General features: G+C 42.3%; 1 protein-coding gene across 2 annotated transcripts in view; it reads right to left on the bottom strand.

Annotated features, from left to right (window-relative positions):
• SEC11C (SEC11 homolog C, signal peptidase complex subunit) overlaps window positions 1-20,767 on the bottom strand; it is a 195,138-nt gene that overhangs the window by 83,133 nt on the left and 91,238 nt on the right. For both annotated transcript variants that reach the window (XM_078674897.1, XM_078674896.1), the window contains exon 2: window positions 20,475-20,528. In XM_078674897.1, the coding sequence (XP_078531023.1) occupies window positions 20,475-20,516 (42 nt within the window). In that variant the 5' untranslated portion in view covers window positions 20,517-20,528. The remainder of the gene's footprint in view (window positions 1-20,474; window positions 20,529-20,767) is intronic.

Genomic DNA, 20,767 nt, shown 5'->3' with positions numbered 1-20,767 from the left:
AAAATAAAAGGATGCAGGAGAAACTTTGGGCAGCAAAGAACCCATCCTTACTTGAAGCCATCACTATTGCTAAAGTAGTAGAAGAATCCGATAAATGCATGCAAGAGATACGTTCTTTAGAACAAAAAAAAGATGAATCTGTAAATGTTGTTTCAAAAAAAGACTCTTCTACTGATACGAATGTGAAACCCAAACAACTTGTTAAACAAAAACCAAGGAATTCTATTGATTACAAAAACAAATTCAAAGGTTGTTTTAGATGCGGTAGTGTAAATCATGCAGCGGACTTTGCAGTATGTTTTGCAAGGGATAAAACGTGCAAAAGTTGTGGGAAAAAAGGTCATTTGAGCGCTGTGTGCAATAATTTAAGGAAAAACGGAGTTGCTTTTGTTGATGAAGAAACCAATTCTCCTGAAATGTCCTTATGTATTGAGAATAATGTTACTGGTACCTTACAAAGACCAAAGGCGATATTTAGGTTGACTGATGTTTCTTTATCTCTTTTAGTAGATCCTGGTTCTATGTTCACCATCATTCCCTTTCGTATCTTTAAGGAATGTTTGCCTGATTATATTCTTTTGCCTACTGATGTCTCTCCCAAAGGAGAGACATCAACCATTGATATTAAAGGAACTATGGAAACTAAATTTGAATTCAAAGGGCGAGAAGCCATTAAGTTTATGGCCTGAACTTGGATGATCCTAGTATGTTTGATTTCTTGAATCTCAAGCTGGCATTATGGCCAGTCCCAATTATTTTACGTAGGGATTTAAATGTCGGTTTGGGTTCTCAATTTGGGCCTCATATTCGGGCAGGAAACCGAAGTCCTTCCGAGCCCGTTAACAATTAATTCATAATCATGGGCTGATATATGTCTGGCATAAACTGCATGCTTTGGAACCTTGATACATCTTTTTTTCTGCCCCCATAACACTCCTGAGGATTTGTTATTTTCTTATCTCCACCACTCGAATTAATGAGGCTGTAATCAAATAATTCCTGCAAGTAATATCAGATCACATTCCTTTTGTAGTCAGGATAGTCTACTCAGGTTATCTCACCTCTCCCCTAGGTGGACTTTTGACAGAGGGTTACAATCTAATCTGAGTTATATTGCGTGCATTACTAGCAAGATCCCTGAATTTGTTGAGAATAATACTGATTCGGCCTCTATTGGGGTTGTCTGAGATGCTTAAAAGGCAGCCATTAGAGGGGAAACCCTCAGTTTTACCTAAGTTTTCAAAGATCTCAGACCAATTTTATTAGGGGCAAATGTAGGGAACTCTCTGATCTGGAAGCCCAACCCATTTTGGCTACTATACAAGGTGAAGATACTCAACAAATTTCTATCTGAAATGATGATTGTTAAATATTCCATCAATGATATGGCCTTGAATAAAGCGGCTGGAAGATTTCTCGTTCATAGGCAAGAATGCTATGAGTATAGTAAGCGGGTGGGACACCTGCTGGCTTTGAAGACTAGACAAAAGGCTACGCAAGGGGAGATAGCGGAAATCAGGGGCAGTGGTGACCAGATATTTACTAAGGCCACAGAGATCAGGGAAGTATTTTGGCACATCTACGAGGAGTTGTATCAGAAGGAGGTGGTGGAGGATACTGAACAGAAAATCTGTCCATATTTGGTCTCTGTCCCTAGAGACGCATTAGATACCCCATGAATGGAGACAAATTTAGGGAAGTATTAAAGACACTTTCCTCGGGTAAGATGGCCGGTATAGATGGTATACCCCTCAAATTTGCTAAGGTTTTTATCTTGGCCCTAGAGACCACTTTTGTCAATCTATTTGGACGAATACAAATGGGGTCTCACGTGCCTCAATCTTGGGCCTACTCTAATATGGTAGTATTTATAAAGAAAGGGAAGTCGCCTTAAGAACTAGGTTCATACCGACCTATAATGTTGCTTAGTAGCGATTTGATGATATACACTAAGGAGTTAGCTGCTAGGGTAAGTTCTGAGATTTTCAAACTCGTCTCTACTCACCAGCATGGGTTCATCCCAGGGAGGAGGATGACAGATCATATCCAGAGTGTCATTACGTTATTTGACAAGGCACGGTATTGGATCGAATCTTATTAGACCCTGAAAAGGCATTAAAAAGGGTAAAATGGGATTTTCTATAGGTAACGTTAAAGGGAAACAATATAGGACTGGGGTTCATAAACGCTGTGCGTGCTGTGTTAACCCCACGTCTAGACCTCAAATTCTGAGTGGGCAATCAGACTCAATTAAGATCACAAGAGGAACTCAGCAGGGGTACCCTTGTTCTCCCCTTCAGTTTGCTTTGTACATAGACTCACTGATAAAGAGGATTTAAGCTAACCCACTAATTAAACCTATGCGGACACAGAGATATGATACCACGATTTTGGAATACATGGACAACATCACCATTGTAACGCCCTATCCGGAAAGGGCACTAACAGAGCTGCCTAGGGAAGCTACTGATTTCAGGGAGTTTTCATGGTATAGGCTGAACCATAATGAGACCCTAATTGTAGTTAATGATACGATCCAAATGGTTGATAATCGGATTATGGACCATGCTGGGTATTTGGGGATTATCTCTGCACAGTGGTTGAGTCGCATCTAGCGACAGTTGTCGAAAAATCGAGGAAGGATTTCAGAAGGCTTGATAACCTCCATCTTTGAATGTTGGAAGATACAATGTGATAAAGATGCTCTTCCTCCCAAAAATACTACATTGTTTTAGAGCAATTTCCTGGTTTTGAAAAAAAATGGTTTACGGTAATGGAGAGGCTAACAAAACACTTTAGATGGGTTTATGCTAAGCCTAGAGGAGCATTAAAGTTGCTAATACTACCAGGAAAGAGAAGAGGGTGAGTAGTGGCTACTTGTAGGTATTATTACTGGGCTGTGGCTCTCTAATATATGAAAGTGTTCATAGTTGACAGGCTTGGGTGCAATTCACTAGCAGAGGGAGTTCCTTCTGTGTTTGATCTAATGATAGGGGAACTTTTTTTTTACCATGTACGGAAATTAGCTAATACAAAAAAAATAGATTTATGACTTTACTGGTGGCTTTTAAAACCTGGGTTAATATCAGATGAAGGATTGGTATTGGTCAATTTAATAATTATAACCTTCTGTGGAAGTCTTCGCTCTTGCCTTCTATTTTCTTCGATGCTTGTTGTTCTCGGTGGGATCAGAGTGGGCTGGGGAATTTCTATAATAGGGCAGATAATATCTCATTTTTAGAATTGCAATCGGACTATGGTATAGATAAAAGTTTTTTTTTTTTTTAAATACCTCCAGATCCAGGATTTCTTATTTAAAAAATGTAGCTAGAGCTATAGTCATTTGGGAGAGCTGATGACTTACAGAAGCATTCCTTATACTGGCAGATAAACTTAGGGGTCAGTGAAAACAGTTTCTATCAGTCACTTGGACTTGGTCGCACTCTTCTGTCGTCTAAAAGACGGCAGGGGCAACATTTTAAAACCATATTTCATTTGTATTTTGCCCCAGGAAAAATTGCCAGGTAGGGGCTTGGGGCGGACTGGAATTTGCTGCCCTTGATCCTGAGAGAGAAAAGCAGAGTCAGTACACATGCTTAGTGACTGTCCCATGCTTGATTCTCTCCAATCAGAAATGGCTCGATTTTTAGGGGTGTACTTCAAAGGGATATTGGTTTAACTCCACAAATTATTTTGTTGGGTGTCGATGACTATACTGATGCAGGGGATACTATAGGACATTTCAAATTTGTATTTCTCGCAATGGTGGTAATACGTATCTGCGTTGCTTCTGCATGGCTTACCCCGCTAATATCTGGTCAATGGCAGGTGCGACTGCTCGATACCTAATCTGATGAGTGTTTATGTTTATATTCACTGAAAAAAATCATAGGTTTCAGGGGCGTTATCGTTAGTTGGACATTTCACTCGTACAAAACCATAGAAATTCCCCCGTTATAGTTAGTTCAGCTAACTATAACACGAGCCCCTGCAATGCACTGCTGATGACGTCACATATTACATCACTCATGACATGGTCAATGACATCACTGATGACATCATCCAGCGACTGTGTGTTTCTGTAAAGTTTAAATAGGTTTAATATATATAGGGAAAGGTGTATTGAAGAAGGAGTTGGTGTAGAAGTGTCTGAATGGATGATTTAGTAGGTGCATGACTGACTATAAGTGAGGGATTAAACGTATCTTACTGAATGCATGGGTAAGTGACTAAACTGTGGGAATGTCTGTATCAGTCTGTCTGTTGGTGTGTAAGCGGCTGCATGGGGTTGTGAATAGCTACATGAGTGACTATGAGTTATTGATTGGTTGTCTGAGTATCTGTATGGGTGCCTGAGTGTTTGTGTGTGTGACTGTGCATAGATGTGTGAGTGGGTGATTCACTGGGTGCATGGTTTCAAGAGTGCATCTGTGATGGACTGTATGGGTGGGTGAGTATGTGTATGGGTGTGTTAGTGAGTGAATGTATACCTCAGTGGTGCATGTGTGAGTAACTACATATTTGAAAGGCAGTATATATGTGTGTTAGAGTATATAAATGGCTATAAGTGAAAGTGTGTGATTGTGAGAGTGGCTGTATGGATGAGTGTGTGCTTGTATCAGTGATTGTATAAGAGCTAAGAATGTGCGAGTATTTGTATGAGTAAGTGAGCTGGTGTGTGTATAACTGTATAGGTGAGTAAATGGGAGTGTGAATAATTATTTGCATGACTGACTAAGTGTGCGAGTACCTCTATGGATGAGTGGTGGTGTGTGAGTGTCTATATAGGTGTATGAGTGCATACGATAGGCCTGTACTGAGTGACCATAAGTATGAGTGACTGTACGGGTGAGTGAGTGGATGTGTGTGTAGACCTAAGAATCAGTGAGTGGGTATGTAGTTATTGGTGTTGGAGTGTCTATGGTTTTGAGAATGGCAGTCTGTAATTTAGAGTGGGAGTATCAAAAGTTATATTAGGGTGTGAGAAGATGCATGAAATAATCACATGGATGATGTCATCAGTGATGTTACTGACCATGTCATGAGTGATGTAATATGTGACGTCATCAGCAGTGCATTGCAGGGGCGCGAGTTATAGTTAGATGAATTAACTATAACAGGGGAATTTCTATGGTTTTGTATGAGTGAAATGTCCAACTAACTAGAACGCCCCTGAAACCTATGGTTTTTTAAATGCTAATTTCTACCTATAACATGCCTGAAACCTATGTTTTTTTCAGTGAATTTCAAAGGTTTTTTAAATGCTAATTCCCAATTATAACGTGCCTAAAAAGTATGGTTTTTTAAGTGAATTTCAAAGGTTTTTTTAATGGTAGTTTCTAACTATGCCTACAGAGGTAGGACATGTGAAGAAAGAAGAAAAAACGCAAAGAAAGAAGCAAAAGAAATGCAGAAAGAAGCAACAGAATTCCTCAAAGACGAAGAAAAGTGCAGGAAGAAGCAAGACATGTGCAGAAAAAACAGAGGAGCAGAAAGAGGCCTTGTTGCAAAATCATCATGTGCCCACAACTTTTTCAGGCAGGTACTGGTGGTAACGGACTCTGACTAACCAGTACTAGAGTCAGTGCTATGCTAAAAGAATACAGTGAAAACACCAACATACACTACGGAACAGTATGCGTTGGGGTATCCTTGTGATTAGCATGACCTCCTCTGTAAGGCCCTAGTACATATGGACCTGGACCACCTCTCTGCAACGCTGCCCTGTGGCACTTACTGGAGGTACCTGGTGGGCTAATTGGCCCCCAGGGACCCCAGTATTGAAGGGGAATTAATTCCCCAATTTAAAACACGCCACAGGGCGCGTTTGCAGAGTGTTGCTGGTAGGGGTCGAGGCCTCTGGCAAGATCGCTGTCTTTTAGGAGGGGGGCTATGTTGCCCCCCTTCTTTTTCCTTTCTTTGGGCCCTGGTGACCCCATCCCACAGGGCCTGACCACTTTTGTAAAAAAATTAAAAAAAATAAAGGGGGCGGTGTGGGGGGCCCCCTTCGCATGGCCAATTCCGGCCCAGGGACCCCATCCTCCGGGGCATGGCCACATCTTTTTTTATGGAGGGGGGCTGCGTGGCCCCCCTCCTGAGGCCTCTATTGGCCCCGGGGACCCCATTCCCCGGGACCAGCCTTTATTTTTTTTTATTCTAGATTTTTGGGGGAGGGGGCACGTGGCCCCCTCCCGGGCCACTTCTAGCCCCCGGGGACCGCATTCCCCAGGGTAGGCCCTATCCGTTGGGGACCGTGGGGGGGAGCCCCAATGCCCCCACAGTCCCGCCGGCTCCCCGCGTCCTGCAGGAGCTGGAATTGCTTTTCCACGGGGGGAGCTGCTGACATGCAGCTCCCCTTGTGGAAAAGCAATTCTGTTCTGCTGTCGCTTCAATGAAGCAAAGCAGTTTGCAATGACAGGGCAGGAGCCGCGCGGCTCCCGCCCGGTCATTGCAAACAGCAGTGTCCTGGGAGTGGGCACCCCGGGACACTGCAGGAACCGGCCCTGGGGGGTGGCGGTTCCCAGGGCCATGAAGGGCCCCCCCTCCCACCTAATGCACAGCCCCGGGGAGGTGGTGGTCCCCGGGGCTCAGGGGTCCGTTACAGACCCCTGCATTTAAATACTTAGTGCCCCGGGGAGTGTGACTTTTTAACAAAGAATGTGTTGTTGAAACGCGTCAAAGTCAATAAATACAATTTTCCACAAATCGTAAAATCCTAAGTGCAACTTTTTCTTGGACTCGAGTAGCACGAGGCGACTGCAATATTACAGTGGGTCCCAACTGTTGGACGAGATCGGAAAAGAGGCTGTAATTTGTTTGGAGAGTTTCATGGGGAACATGATTTGATTTTGAAGACTTCGAAAACAAATCATTTCTTCAATTCTAACAGATTCAGATGTTTCATGTTTGTGGAATGCAAATATAGTGTTGAGCATTTTCACGTCTTGGCTATCAAATGAGGAGCTTTCCATTGAGCAGCTTTCTTCCGCATGTTTAGCTATGCTCCTAGGTCTACTATCTTGCAAGAGTTTCTGCTATCAAGAACTTAGATTTGAAAGGCAGAATGTGCACACCAAAAAGGGTTACCTTTACCTTTATAATATTCAGAGGGCTTGTGACATGTCTATAGGTGCAACAGAGGGCCAATACCGTTGATGAATGTGTGACTACAACGATTCCCTTGCGAACCACTCCATGGGGCCCTATTTACTAGTAATTAGGGACCAATAAAATGCTCGATTCCGGAGTGTGCTGGCTCACAGGGTCATAAGAATAGGTATTGGCTGACTGGTGGTGTGTAATTGCTAAAGAATTTTCACAGTTAGGAGTTAGGAAAACTTTGCTCTGGTGCCCTGAAGAAAGCCTGGGACTAGCTTACGGGACGGTTTATAGGCTGAAACATGTCTACCCCTACAGATGCAGGGATACAAACGAATCCTGTATCTCACTCTAGTTTTTAATCATACCCTAGATCTATCCATATTAAAGAACAATTTTTAGGTGTAGATACAGGGATTTTTATATAGTCCAGATCTTGTGTCTACAGTTACCCACCTACTCAAAAGTAATCCTCATCATCATGAGGAGCCCATTCACCATTGTAGGATTTTTTGCTAAATAAGGTGTAGCCAATGATAAAGTACGACAACCGGGATTGGGGGGAGGGATTGTTAGGTCACACCTATCAATAATTTTAATTGTCTGGTACCTTGGGTGTCCTACCCGTTTGGGGATCTAGTATTGCGGACCTCACATTAAAGAGAAATTCTCACTTACGAACAGAATTGCTCTATTTTTTGTCACTTTTTGCTTTTGTTTTCTTACCTTTATAATAGCCTTCATAAAGAGAATTCAACTGATTGGACAATCTATTTTAGTGGGTGATGCTGCCTAATCTTTAAATTCTCCTCCTTCGCCAGCATACAAGAGTAAGCCCGACTGTTCTACCCCTGTAGACCCTGGAAATTAAAGCCTAGGAACGAGGCCATTTGCATTTCATTGAGCTTGCATTGGTAGCTGGTGTCTGCATTGCAAAGAAGAGTGACAGTACCTGTTAGATTGGTTTTTTAACCATCCTTAAGCTGTGCAGGATCCAGAGACCCGTCCTGACAGGCTATTTCAAAGATTAGATAGTTCCACAAACTGAATAAACAGTTTATCATTGTCTGTATTAGAAGGGGGGTTGTTTAATCATCGCATATATTTTTTTGGCCGGCAATAAATATCTCCTGGTACGTTCAAGCATTGGGATGTCCCTCAACAAGTCTGTAGTGGGCAGAAGGGAGGGGGTGTATAGCCATCTCAGCCAATGTATAGCTATTCATCTCAGACACATTGAAAGTGCAGCCCATGAACTGTCTTTCGACACAGAGTGTACTTCAGACACGCCAAGGAGGCATACATCTAAATGAAACACTCATTTATTGTTAAGAAAGCCTTCTGCATTTGTCGGCCCAGTAGTTAAATGCATGGGGCCAACCCAAATCTAGTGAAGAAATCCTGCCCTAACTGGCCATATGTGGTGCAACCATTAAAAAGAGTGGTGTCTACAAAGTGTATATTCTCAGGTGCAACACATGTCTCTAATGTAGAAATCTAAAGTGAAGTCCCTAAGTATATTAAGCAGGCCAATTTACACATAAGGCAAATATGGCAAAATAACTTGCCTAACTATTCTCTCTTTCTCATGTATTACAAAGAAGTACCTTGACAAGTGCCAATGGGCTAGATAGAGGGTATCTGTACTGAAGCTCAAAGGGTCGCAAAACCTTCTCTACTACTTCCTAATAAAGACAATATAGTCATGACATGAGGGTGCTTCACTACGTAAGCATGCTTCTGAGAGGTTGTTTAACCTCTCAACCGTTACACTGGTTTGGTGGTGGTAAGAGGTGGAAATTTACACCAGTCTTATCATTGATCCATACCCTCTAGAAAGGTAATCCTACCCTTCAATGGTAATAGAAGTGCCTCTGTTCATCCTCTAGACTTACTTCTCTGCTGTATTATGCACAGGTTTGTGCTGTACAACATTTCTATGCCCACTGCAGGCCGGTAAGAAAGGAAATATTCTGAACTCCTTACTACTTTCTAACCCAATGTGTCCAGCCAAAGGAATCCTTTGGCCCAGTATTAAAAAAAAAAATCAGTGCACAATGCTGCAAATTTTTTTTTAATATTTACCTCAGAACACCAGACAGACTGTCACTCAAGCACTCATCACCAGCAAACTGGACCATGACAACGCTCTCTATGCCAGAATCTCACACATTCCCCGCATCCGCCGAATCAAAAATGGAGGTTGGTCATTCCCCTACATTGCACCCAAAAATATGGAACGACCTCCCTCAACACATCAGAACCTCCCCCTCACTTTTTGAGTTCCACAATAAGCTAAACACCTAGCTCTATCTATTGGCACCTTGGGGATCACAAACCTACACACCTGCCCAAGCGCCTAGATGCCATATTGGTGATTTCTATACTACACATCCAGCAGGTGTGTAGTATAGAAATGACTGGCCTGGATCTTCCATTTAGCTGAATTTTGACAAGGAGGGGATCGATGCATACCGACAAACATATTTTTGGATGATTTATAACAAGCTATTGGTGCCAACATATACAGTGATTGAGACAGACTAGCACATATGTCAAAGGAATTCTTCTTAGACTATGAATGAGGTCTTCTTTGAAACATCCAACCTTGAGAAATTAGACTCTCACTTCCATTGGGCCCTGGCGAAGTCCATTGTTATAGACTAAATGCGTTGGCTGTCTTCAATATGTATGTTTGACTCTTAAGGAATGAAAATAAAGAGAAGATTTTTATGAGTCACATATGTGATTTGGAGTTTTTCTGTTGATTTCCAATGTGGTGCACCTCTCCCTTTCCATTATTGTTTTAACCTAGTTCGAAGGTTTGCACCTTTGCCGCAGGTGCTTGTAGTGACTACACACAGTTATAAAATTGAAGGTTTGGGAATTATACTTTTGGTACACGGGTTAGGTGCAACACTCTATGGTCCACTGCCCTCTCTATATAGCACATTTGTGCGGTACAGAAATTAACATAGCATAACAATGGGAACTACCAGGTTCGGTACCCATCTTCCCAAGTAACTGTAAATGGACCAACTTACCTTAATTAGGCCTGTCAACGCCATCTGGTGCAAACCTTGAAGAGTAGTACTTTGTGAGCTTAGCTTTCAAGGAACCCTTAATAGTTTTTTTTGTAATTCCATATAAAATACAGAACTTAATTTAGATGTTCTAAACCTTCTGGAAATAGTGCATGTTCAATGCCAAATAACAAACTAGAGCCAGGAAACCTGGTGTACTATAGACCACTAACCACCTAAGCAGTACATGTGGATGGTGCCTGCTGAGTAACCATTAGTCCTGTGCGAATCCACAGCACTATTTGCTTTTAGTAGGTTCTGAATCTCTTTTTACCATCAGTAGGTACACTAAAGAATGCACAAACAGGATATGTTTTACGAATTTATTAAAATCAAAGTCCTATCCTATACATAAACTGCTTCTAATTGCCACATTTTTGTTTATTTATATAGTGGCAAAGAAAACTATTCATGAACACAATATTAAAAGAACTGCAACACTATACAGTCACACTGAGGCTCAAGAAACTCTTGCACTGTAGCAAGAATGTTAGGTCGAGTAACTTATCTGCAACTGGCAGTTTTGAATCCGGTTACATAGAGGAAAGCAGTTCAACCCATAATAAAGGGTGCATCTGAAGTACCTAACTGGCCAGAGATATCTCTGGATGGCAGCATTCTCTGATGAATGGGCAGTCTGCTCAGTCAAGCAGCAGCTTTATCACCATGCTTCATCTGATGAAGATCATGTGTGAGCTTAAAGCAATTCTATGTCAGGACCGGAGGCGAGGATTATCCTCACAGCAGCTTGTCATCAATTTTAATATTAAACTACATTTCCCATAACCATGGAAAAGTAAAATAACAGTCTATGTATAGTCCTTTCACTCTGTTGATGACTCTCAGGCACTAAATCCTGTTGATCCTTCCCGCACTTCCTCTTTCTTCACTGCTCTGCAGCTAGAGCGAAGTGCCTTTTTTTCCTTGTCTGTTTCTGGTGATTATTGGCACGTACACGTGTGTAAATTGGGGACATTTGTGTGGATGAAGAGGTTGCAGGTCTGCTCAGAAAGGGGGCAATATGTCGAACAGAGGTTCATCCTACAAGTTTCCTCAGCAAAATCTTTTTGGTGGACAAGACGGACAGGGGTCGGAGGCCCGTCATCAATCTGAGGGAATTCAACGAGTGGCTGGTGTACAGACACTTCGAAATGGAAGGCATGCACCTGCTCAGGGATGTCCTCCAGCCACACGATTGGATGGTGAGATTGGACTTGAAAGACGCGCACCTGGTGGTACCGATCTTCCCGCCGCACAGGAGGTTACTGCAGTTCCTATGGCAGGGACTAGCCTACGAGTTTTGTTGTCTGCCGTTCGGCCTCTCCTCGGCTCCGTGGTGTTTCACCAAGGTCCTCAAGCCGGCGGTGGAATACTTGAGGGCTCGGGGAGTCCGCTTGATCGTCTATTTGGAGGATATGCTCCTTATGGCACAATGCCCCTGTGCAATTGCAGGCCCATCTGCGGATGGTGGTGGATCTGCTTCAACGGTTGGGGTTCGTAATCAACAAACAGAAATCCCTCCTGTCCCCAACCCAGCAGGCTTCCATCCTAGGGTTTGTAATAGATTCCGTTTCAGCCACACTCAGTTTACCCTCCAGGAAGATGGCGAAGATCTGCCACGAGATCTAGCAAACCCTGGCCAAGCAGGGTACCTCCTTACGGCAGATCGCCAGGCTGGTTGGCCTTTTCTCGGCCTCCATTGATGCTATCTTTCCGGGCCCATTACATTACAGGGCTCTGCAGCGCCTGAAGGCACACCACTTGCGGAAGGGCCTGACATATTCCCAAGTGGTTCCCTTGACGGACGAGGTCCGAGAGGAGTTGGAGTGGTGGCTGTCGCACATGGAAGCCTGGAACGGAAGAGCGATCTTCGGTTCGGCCCCCGACTTGGAGATTAAGTCGGAAGCAAGTCGGTCCGGCTGGGGGGCAAGGTGTGGGGAATTCTCCACAGGCGGAAGTTGGTCTCCTCAAGAACAACAACTTCATATCAACTGCCTCAAGCTCCTTGCGCGCTCCTTTGCGGTGCGATGTTGGACCAAAGACAGGGTCCAAGCTTCAGTCCTTCTAAGAATGGACAATGTGTCTGCAGTCAGGTATATCAATCACCTGGGCGGTACGCGATCCAAGATCCTGGCGACCTTAGCGAAAAATGTTGGGAGTTTTGCCTCTCCAATCAAGTGTCTGTCACAGCGGAATACCTTTCCGGGTAATGAGAACTCAGAGGTAGACTGGCACTCCCGTCATCTCCGGGACGCCAGCGTTTGGAAACTGGATCCGGAGATCTTCCGGTACCTGCAGGACCGTTGGGGTCCTTTCTCCATCAACCTTTTTGCTTGTCGGCTCGACCATCAACTTCCCCGGTTCTTCAGTTGGAGTACGGATCCTTTGGTAGAGGCGTCCGACACGTTTTCTCAGGAGTGAAGTCTGAAGAGCGGTGTTGCGTTCCTGCCCTTTTCCATGATAACCCGAGTGGCGGCCCAGGTCCGCAGGCAGAGAGCTTCGATAGTCTTGATAACACCGTTTTGGAGGTCGCAAGTTTGGTTTCCAGTTCTACTGGAACTTTCTTGGCATTCTCCAATCCGACTCCTCCCAACTCCCCATCTCCTGTTGAGTCCGGTGGGGAATCCTTACCGGCTGGTGGAGGAGGGCTCGCTCCAACTAATGGCATGGCGGATTACAGGCAACGTTGGCGATTGCCAGGCCTTTCGAGCCATGCTGAGCTCCTGTTATCCAGAGCGTGGGCGGACAGCACGTCCAAACGATACAGATCGGCATGGACGCGATGGGTATGTTGGTGTATGCGACGGAAGGTTGAACCCGTGGTCGCAGGTTTGACTCATGTCTTGAACTATTTGGCGGAGTTGGCTCAGAAAGGGATAGCCTACAGGTTGGTGAATACTGTGCGTTCGGCTATTTCGGCCGGGCAAGCCCCGGTAGAGGGTGCCCCGGTGGGGGAGCACCCTTTTGTTTGCAAACGCCTTAGGGGCATTAGGTTATCTCTTCCTCCAGAGCCCCGTTACTCTGTCCTTTGGGACGTCAATAAGGTTTTGAATCTCCTGTTATCATGGCAACAGAATTGTTTCCTCTCCAGGAAGGAGCTATCGGCCAAGTTGGCGATGTTGCTTTGCTTGGCGTCGTGTAGGAGACTTTCGGACGTTCGTGCTTTGGATATTACAGCACAAGTTTTTTCCCCCGATTGGGTTACCTTCACGGTGAGTAGACGCACTAAGTCTAATACACGTTTTGCGGAAACACCTAAGCTCTGCGTTGTACAATGTTTAAAAGCCTATGAGGAAGCCACGAGGGAAGGTCGACCCCCAGGCGAACAACAACTCCTGATAGCCCTTAAGAAGTCTTTCAAGGCGGTGTCTTCTCCCACCATAGCCCGGTGGGTGCGGTGGATCATGCAGGAGGCGTGCATTAACACAAGAGCTTTCGGTGCGCGCTCTGCTAGAGGGGCGATGGTGTCAAAGGCTTTCAGCCTGGGAGTGCGTTTGGAAGACCTTATGAGGGCACCGGATTGGTCGTCGGATTCCACCTTTAAGAGGTGTTATTTTAAGCCGCTGTTGAATGTGGCTCAGGTGGTTGTCGACAAGCTTTGAAGGAGCATAATCTTCGCCTCCGGTCCCGACATAGAATAGAAATTTGCCTAGCCTACGAGAAGGTAAGTTTCAATTCTATTAAGGACGCGGAGGCGAGGATTATCCCTCCCAGCAAGCGCGTGGGTTGCTGTCCCGCCCCATACGGATGTAAGTAATCTGTTTTGTAGCCTTTTGGGGGCCACAAAATTTCTTGTGCAATGTCTGATGTACTGATGATTGTCATGTTGACACTGAAATGCTTTCCGCACTCTTGACTCTGTGTTTTGATGCGTGTACTCCTGTTTGGGAGACAGTAAGTGATTGCTGTGGTTTCTTTCAGGAAACGAGAACGCGAAGCAGTCCGGTTGATGAACAGAGAGATCCTCCACCGAAGAAAGAGGAAGTGCAGGAAGGATCAACAGGATTTATTGCCTGAGAGTCATCAACAGAGTGAAAGGACTATACAGAGACTGTTGTTTTTCTTTTCCATGGTTATGGGAAATGTAGTTTATTAAAATTGATGACAAGCTGCTGTGAAAATGTGGTTAATAAAGCGAAGAAAGAATGAGCATAATCATGCTATATATTTATATATATATATACTTAACTGTAGTGCTCAGTACTAGTACAACAGCTACATCTGCAGTTTCTAGCACGGACGTTTTTAGCTCAACAGAATTAAAAAGTGTTTCCCCTTTATCTGTCTTTTTCTTTACTGATCATTTTGAGGCACATTTACTTGCCTAGCTTTTGAAAACTGTTTTTCCTCTAGCCAGAATTTCTTTCTCTGAAAAGGTGTCCTCTCTAGCCCTTTACAACTGCATTTTAGTAGCTCTAATGTAAGCGTTATTTCAGGCTTTTGGGAAATCCTCCTTTTCTGAGTGGTCCCTTCAGATTTTTCATCCTTTTCGGGTCCCTATATTTGTTGGTCTGTTGCCCCTACTAACTAGTAGTAATATGCCTATACAAACCCTTAAACATGGTTCAATTGGCTTAATCTTAATTCTGGTTGGTACATTTAACTTTCCATTAAGACCAAAGTAAATGGTGCAGAAATACACAGAAGGCCCGGAAAGTTAAAATTCACTTGGGGTCTGCAGCATATAATCTGCCATTCACTATAGTTGCAGTGAAAACATGGTCTCAAGGCTAACCTGTGTAGACTGACGGCAGAACCTTGAACCCTGCTGAACAAACCTGTCAAAATCCCCCTTATGATGGGTGGGAAAACAAGATTCTAAATATTAAATAAGAAAGCCCTAAGTATACTTTGTTGCCCAGAAGGTAGGGTCCATAACATTTAAGAGTGAAACATGTGTGGCTTTATAAATGTCCTGTTCCCCCAATGATTAGGCCCAAAATGATATTGTCATTGGTCAGGGTATAACGGGCGCATAGAAAATGTCCCAGTATAGATTAAAATTTTTAATTTATAACATAAAAACATACAAAATCAAAGTATAGGTTATACACTTTAATATATATCTTTTGACCTGCAAATGCTATTTCAAAGACTTATTTAATATTTAAAATAAATTCAATCTAATGGTAAAATCAGATATTTATTAAATATATTGTAAATGTGACTTTTATGAAGTTACCCTTTACCTGTGTGAGCTTTCAGAGGCTAATTAACATTAGCATTGTTGGACCTGCAGAAGAAGGAGCCTGAAGGACTGGCCCTGTTCCCCCATTGTACCCAGCACAAAATAGTGGACTCGGACGGTCAGCTGGTTGACCTCTTGGGTGGCTACATGGACACAACAAACTTCAAGAGGCCTTTTTTCCTAAAGTGCCCTGTTGACCAGTGCCAACTGCACTTGGACAGGACTTTGCTGTTGGGCTCTGCTAGAGTCTATAAGTGCTTTCCCCTGTGGGGGGCTTCAATAGTCGATTTCTATGGTTTATGGGGCACCGGAAAAAAGTCTGGTACATTTTTGACTTCCAGACTTTTCATAGGGGCCAATGCAACCAGGGCTACCATCGCGGTCTGCCTCAAATTGTTCCTAGGTTCCATTCTATCACCCGCATCATTAAAGCGGAGAGTGTTTTGAGGTTGTATATCTACTTAATACTTTAAAAATTCATATCTATGTTCCCTTTTTAAATTTTTTTGTAATTTGTTTAATTAAATTTTACTCTATTTGGCTTGGCATTTGTTTGGTGTTTTGACTATATTACTGTTTTGGTACTGTATAAATACTTTACATATTACCCTAAGTTAAGGCTGTCTGCTCTGTGCCCTAGCTATTAGGGTATTGAGCTCAAGTTAATTTAGTGACCATAAGGGGTTCAACTTTGACAAGAGTTGTGATCATTCCTGGAGATGGGCAGTGACCCACTCCAAATAATAATTCAAGTTCTTACAAGTCCTAACTAAGGATGCACAACTACTCATAGGATCAAGGTGAAAGCAGGTAAAACATGAGGTGCGGGAATTGCAACCACAGAGACACGAGTATGAGTACATCCATTAGCTAATATATAATAACAGTACCCTCCCTATCAGTTAGAGGGTGGTCTCCTGTCATCACATCTCACCTACTAACTCTGTCATTCAATCGAACATACCTGACCTGCCAGACTCAATAGGCTACTTTTGATCTGTAGTCACAGACTACAATTTATCCTTACTAAAGTGTTGGTTCGCTACCATTGTTACTGAGCCCTTAGCGGTAAAGGAAGTACATTTATTATTTGGCATGAAGTGTTTCCCAAGATCTGGGCACTCGATTCTTCATCACTTGCCTACAGCATCTGACGATTTCACAGACTTCTAAAACAGACCTCAACAACGGTATCTCATCTCACATATACTGATAAACACCACCCATACATATACTCAGGGAGAAGACTTAGGGGCATGTTATGACCTACTAAACGGCTTTACTAAGGAAAATTGACAATCCCCTATGGGGGTTCATGTAAAAAGGTTTGCACCTAATGATTACAAATCAGCGGCCACCACCAGTTAGCAGTGTCAAAGGCTGGGTATAGTAGTCACACACACTAAAAGTAGAACTACTTTCTGTTTTCCTCAAAAAGACCATCCTACCATTTAGCTGATATCTGACTTTTAATATAAATACTTTGCCACCTGAACCTGTGATTTACAGAAACAGTGAAATTTAGGCACATCATAGTGTGCAGTGCCTAATCCTCCCTTGCGTTATTATAATGGAATAACCTCTGATTTCGTAAATACAGATGGGCAAGATTCAACTAACTCCTTTAATGTGGTTGTAGATGTCCCACAAATGTTTACATTTAAGGTCGCTCAAGACCACAACAAAACCAACTTTTCTAGCGAGACAACTTTAATCCTATCATTTTTATCTTTTAGTCTCACTTAACAGACTTTGAAAGCTGTATGGTTGTGAAAAGGCTTATTGTCAGTTTACAGTGGACTTAAAGCCCATCCATGGCTTGGGTTTATTGTCGCTCTCATTTGCTTGCATTTTATTTGTTAGCTCATGTGAGCTTTCTCTTCCTCTTCTTGTGTTCGCCCAATTCCCTTGAATATGGCCGCATTACTTGGGTTGTTCTACTGCTTAAATTTTAAGAACTACAGCTACTTTATTCTTTTTGGTTGAGCACTCCATAATAGTGTATCTGTTTCCAGCTGTCGCTCGTGTACGCCTTCCTCCCTTACAAGTGTGCTACTCCCCCACATGCTCAGTGTTGCACTCACGTTTAACCCACTTATGTTGCTTTCTCAGTACTTCTCCCCCACCTGCACCCACCGTTGCCCCTGTCTACCTCTCGTTGCTACTCCCTACACGTTTTTTTAATGTACATTTTTTTGCAGTTCCCGCCCAACTGTATTAAAAGCTTTTTTGTGTTGCTACTTTTTTTTTTCTTCAGATTTATCTTGGATCGGTGAATGAAAAAATGGCACCTGTGTCATTTTGTAGGTACATACATAATAGGTAAAGCATGCGCCTACATAATAATGTGGCTGCGTCATTACACCTTTAGTTATTCCATTTTTTACGTCTGCTGAACTGCATTGCTAAAAGGGTGAGAACTATTAGCTTTGCCAATGCCTGTTTTTATGGTATCATTGTCCAAGCCTGCTGTTTAAGGCCTCAGTTACTCAGCATGTCCAAGAAACTAAATAGAATTTTCCAACTCAAAACCTAAAACAAAATATAAACCTTCCCTTTAAAATATTAATTAATGGCTGCATTAAACTGTGCTGCAGTAAAGCTATTCCTCCTTTAACATGTAGAATGTGAAATCCCTTTTGCATTCCTGCCTACCAGAAGATCCACTCAGTGTAAAAAAAATAAAAAAATAAAATGTTGTCAGCATGGCGACCTGGAACGTGGGGCTGCAGCGGTATGCGGGGGACACAAGGAGACACTGCGGGATTATTACAGACAGGAAATTTGGTATTTTGTCACACCGGTTGTGTCCAGCAATATCGCCATTCCATTTTGGACAGTATATCCCCCCTGCAGCACCTACCTGGAACAGAGGTGCATTCTGGGACCTGCAGTTTACACAAAATTGCGGTGTTGGTGAGCAAGCACGAGGGTAAGGGGGCGGAGCGGATCCCCACCAATGGGGGAGTAGCTGGACGCACATATGGGGTGTTTCAAATGCCGCCTGGACATTTAATGGCATCCGAAGAAGGCCAGTGGTGGCCGAAGTGCATTATGCCGATTTTGCCCTAATAAAGTGTTTCCTGACTGTCCCCCGTGAGGCTTCCACTCTTTCTTACGGAGGAGGTGTTCTGGATATATATATATATATATATATATATATATATATATATATATATATATATATATATATATATATCCACTCATTCTTGAATGTAAATTGCTATATATATAATGCATATTTAAATAACGAAGCAAACCACATTCACTGGATGATGTCATCAGTGATGTCATCAGTGATGTCACTGACCATGTCATGAATGATCTAATATGTGACATCATCAGCAGTGGATTGCGGGTGCGCGAAATATAGTTAGTATAACTAACTATATAGGAGCAATTTCATTGGTTTTGTATGAGTAAAATGTCCAGCTAACTATAACACCACTAAAACGTATAGTTTTTTTAGTGAATTTCAAAGGTTTTTTAAAAACTAATTCCTAACTATATAAGGCCTGAAACCTATGTTTTTTTCAGTGTTTTAAAAAAAAAAATTGATTGGTTAACTGGCTTATTAAGTGTATCTTAGTGAATGCATATATTACCGAGTAATGTTTAAATATTTAAATATATGCATGAGTGATGTAATATGTGACGTCATCAGCAGTGCATTGCAGACGTGCAAGTTATAGTGAGTCCAACTAACTATAACGTGGGAATTTCAATGGTTTTATGCAAGTAAAATTTCCAGCTAACTATAACTGGTGTGAAATCTATGGTTTTTTCAGTGAATTTCAAAGGTTTTTTAAATGCTAATTCCTAACTATAACTGGTGTGTAACCTATGGTTTTTTCAGTGAATATATAGATATATAAAATTTCTATGGCAAAATGAACCCCCTCATTTTGTTCCTTTGCAAATTAAGTGTTTAAAGTGTTAACACTTTATTCCAATCAAGATGACTTCAGGTGTGCCATACTTTTGTCATAAGTAAGACTGTTAGCGCTCTAGTTGTTCTTTAGAACACTCTGGGACATTCTGTCATTGGGCTATAGTTGGGCTACATCTGGCTGATATTTGGGCTACATTTGTTTTTTTTGTCTCTGGTGGCCATCTTTGGGCTACATTGGGCTACATTGGGCTACATTTGGGCTCTAACATATATATAGCCCAATGTAGCCCAATATATATTTTTTCAAAGTTAATTTTCGTAAAAACCACTGGAGTCCAACCGCCCTATGGAAATTAACATGGGGAAAACACGTTTTGGGACCCCCCTTTTATCTCGTCCCCGGCTTGACGAATCCCCCCCAAACTTTCAGGGAAGGAGCGGAGCTCCGCGAGGCAAAGTTGAGGAAAATTTCAGGAAGATTCCTCAACCGGCGCCAAAGTTATTCCCAATAGAATGTTGCGATTTCCCTATGGAAAACAATCCTAACTATATATACCTACTGACTATCGCCAGTAGGTAATATATATATATAGTATAAAAAAATTCATACCTATTTCTAAGAAATAAAGTCATAAAGTCAGTGTTTGTGATTTCCCATGATTTTCAACTTTTGTTTTTATTTTAAAAGTCCAACTTTTGCTGGCAACTCAATAAGATACATTTCTTACACCTATTTAATTGTTTAATACAAACACATGTAGTTTTTCAAATTCTGCAACTTGTGCTTTTTATGTAGTTGCCACAGCCGGGTCTCAATCCTCCAACACCACTATTGTGGAAAAGGGCTCCTATTAATTCACAAATGTTTCTCTTTATTTGAAACAATCATAAATCTAAAAAAAAAAACACAAGGGCTATCGTATCGTAAAACATAGCCGAGCATTTTTTTTTAAAATATCTGGCTTAAAAATGAAGGATGAGCACAGAATTTTAAATTCGGGAGCATTAACAGGGCAAATATTCTATGGCGACTTATGAATATTTTGGGCCAAGAACACAGTTCATTAAGCCAAATAATGCTTTAACCCGATGGCTACTCCCATACACTTTAATAACAACAATCACTTCACAGTGTTGATATCTTTATCCATTGCAATACACTACTATTATTTTGTGGCGTATTAGGCACGATTAAAACAAAATAGATGCCTACCTGCCGTTTGTTCATACTCCGCAAGTCCCCAAACAAATCCATTTTAAAGCCGCCCTGAAATTGAAGAAAGAAAAGTTGAGCTCAAACATGCATAAATACAGTATGTGTACCAACGCAATATCACCACCCAAAGCAGAGTAACTGATGAATAGAGAGCTCACAAATACACGTTTTCACAGATGCAACAAACACCAGGTTTGAGCACAGGTATGGGAACACTAGGCTATCAAAAAGGCTAGCAATGTTTATTAAATATAAAAAAAAAAAATTTAAGCAGCGTTACTACTAATTAT

The sequence above is a fragment of the Lissotriton helveticus genome, chromosome 2_1 (assembly GCF_964261635.1).
Source record: "Lissotriton helveticus chromosome 2_1, aLisHel1.1, whole genome shotgun sequence".
Classification (NCBI taxonomy): domain Eukaryota; kingdom Metazoa; phylum Chordata; class Amphibia; order Caudata; family Salamandridae; genus Lissotriton; species Lissotriton helveticus.
Note: the sequence above shows the minus strand (reverse complement) of the source record. Positions and strands in the feature narration are given on the sequence as shown.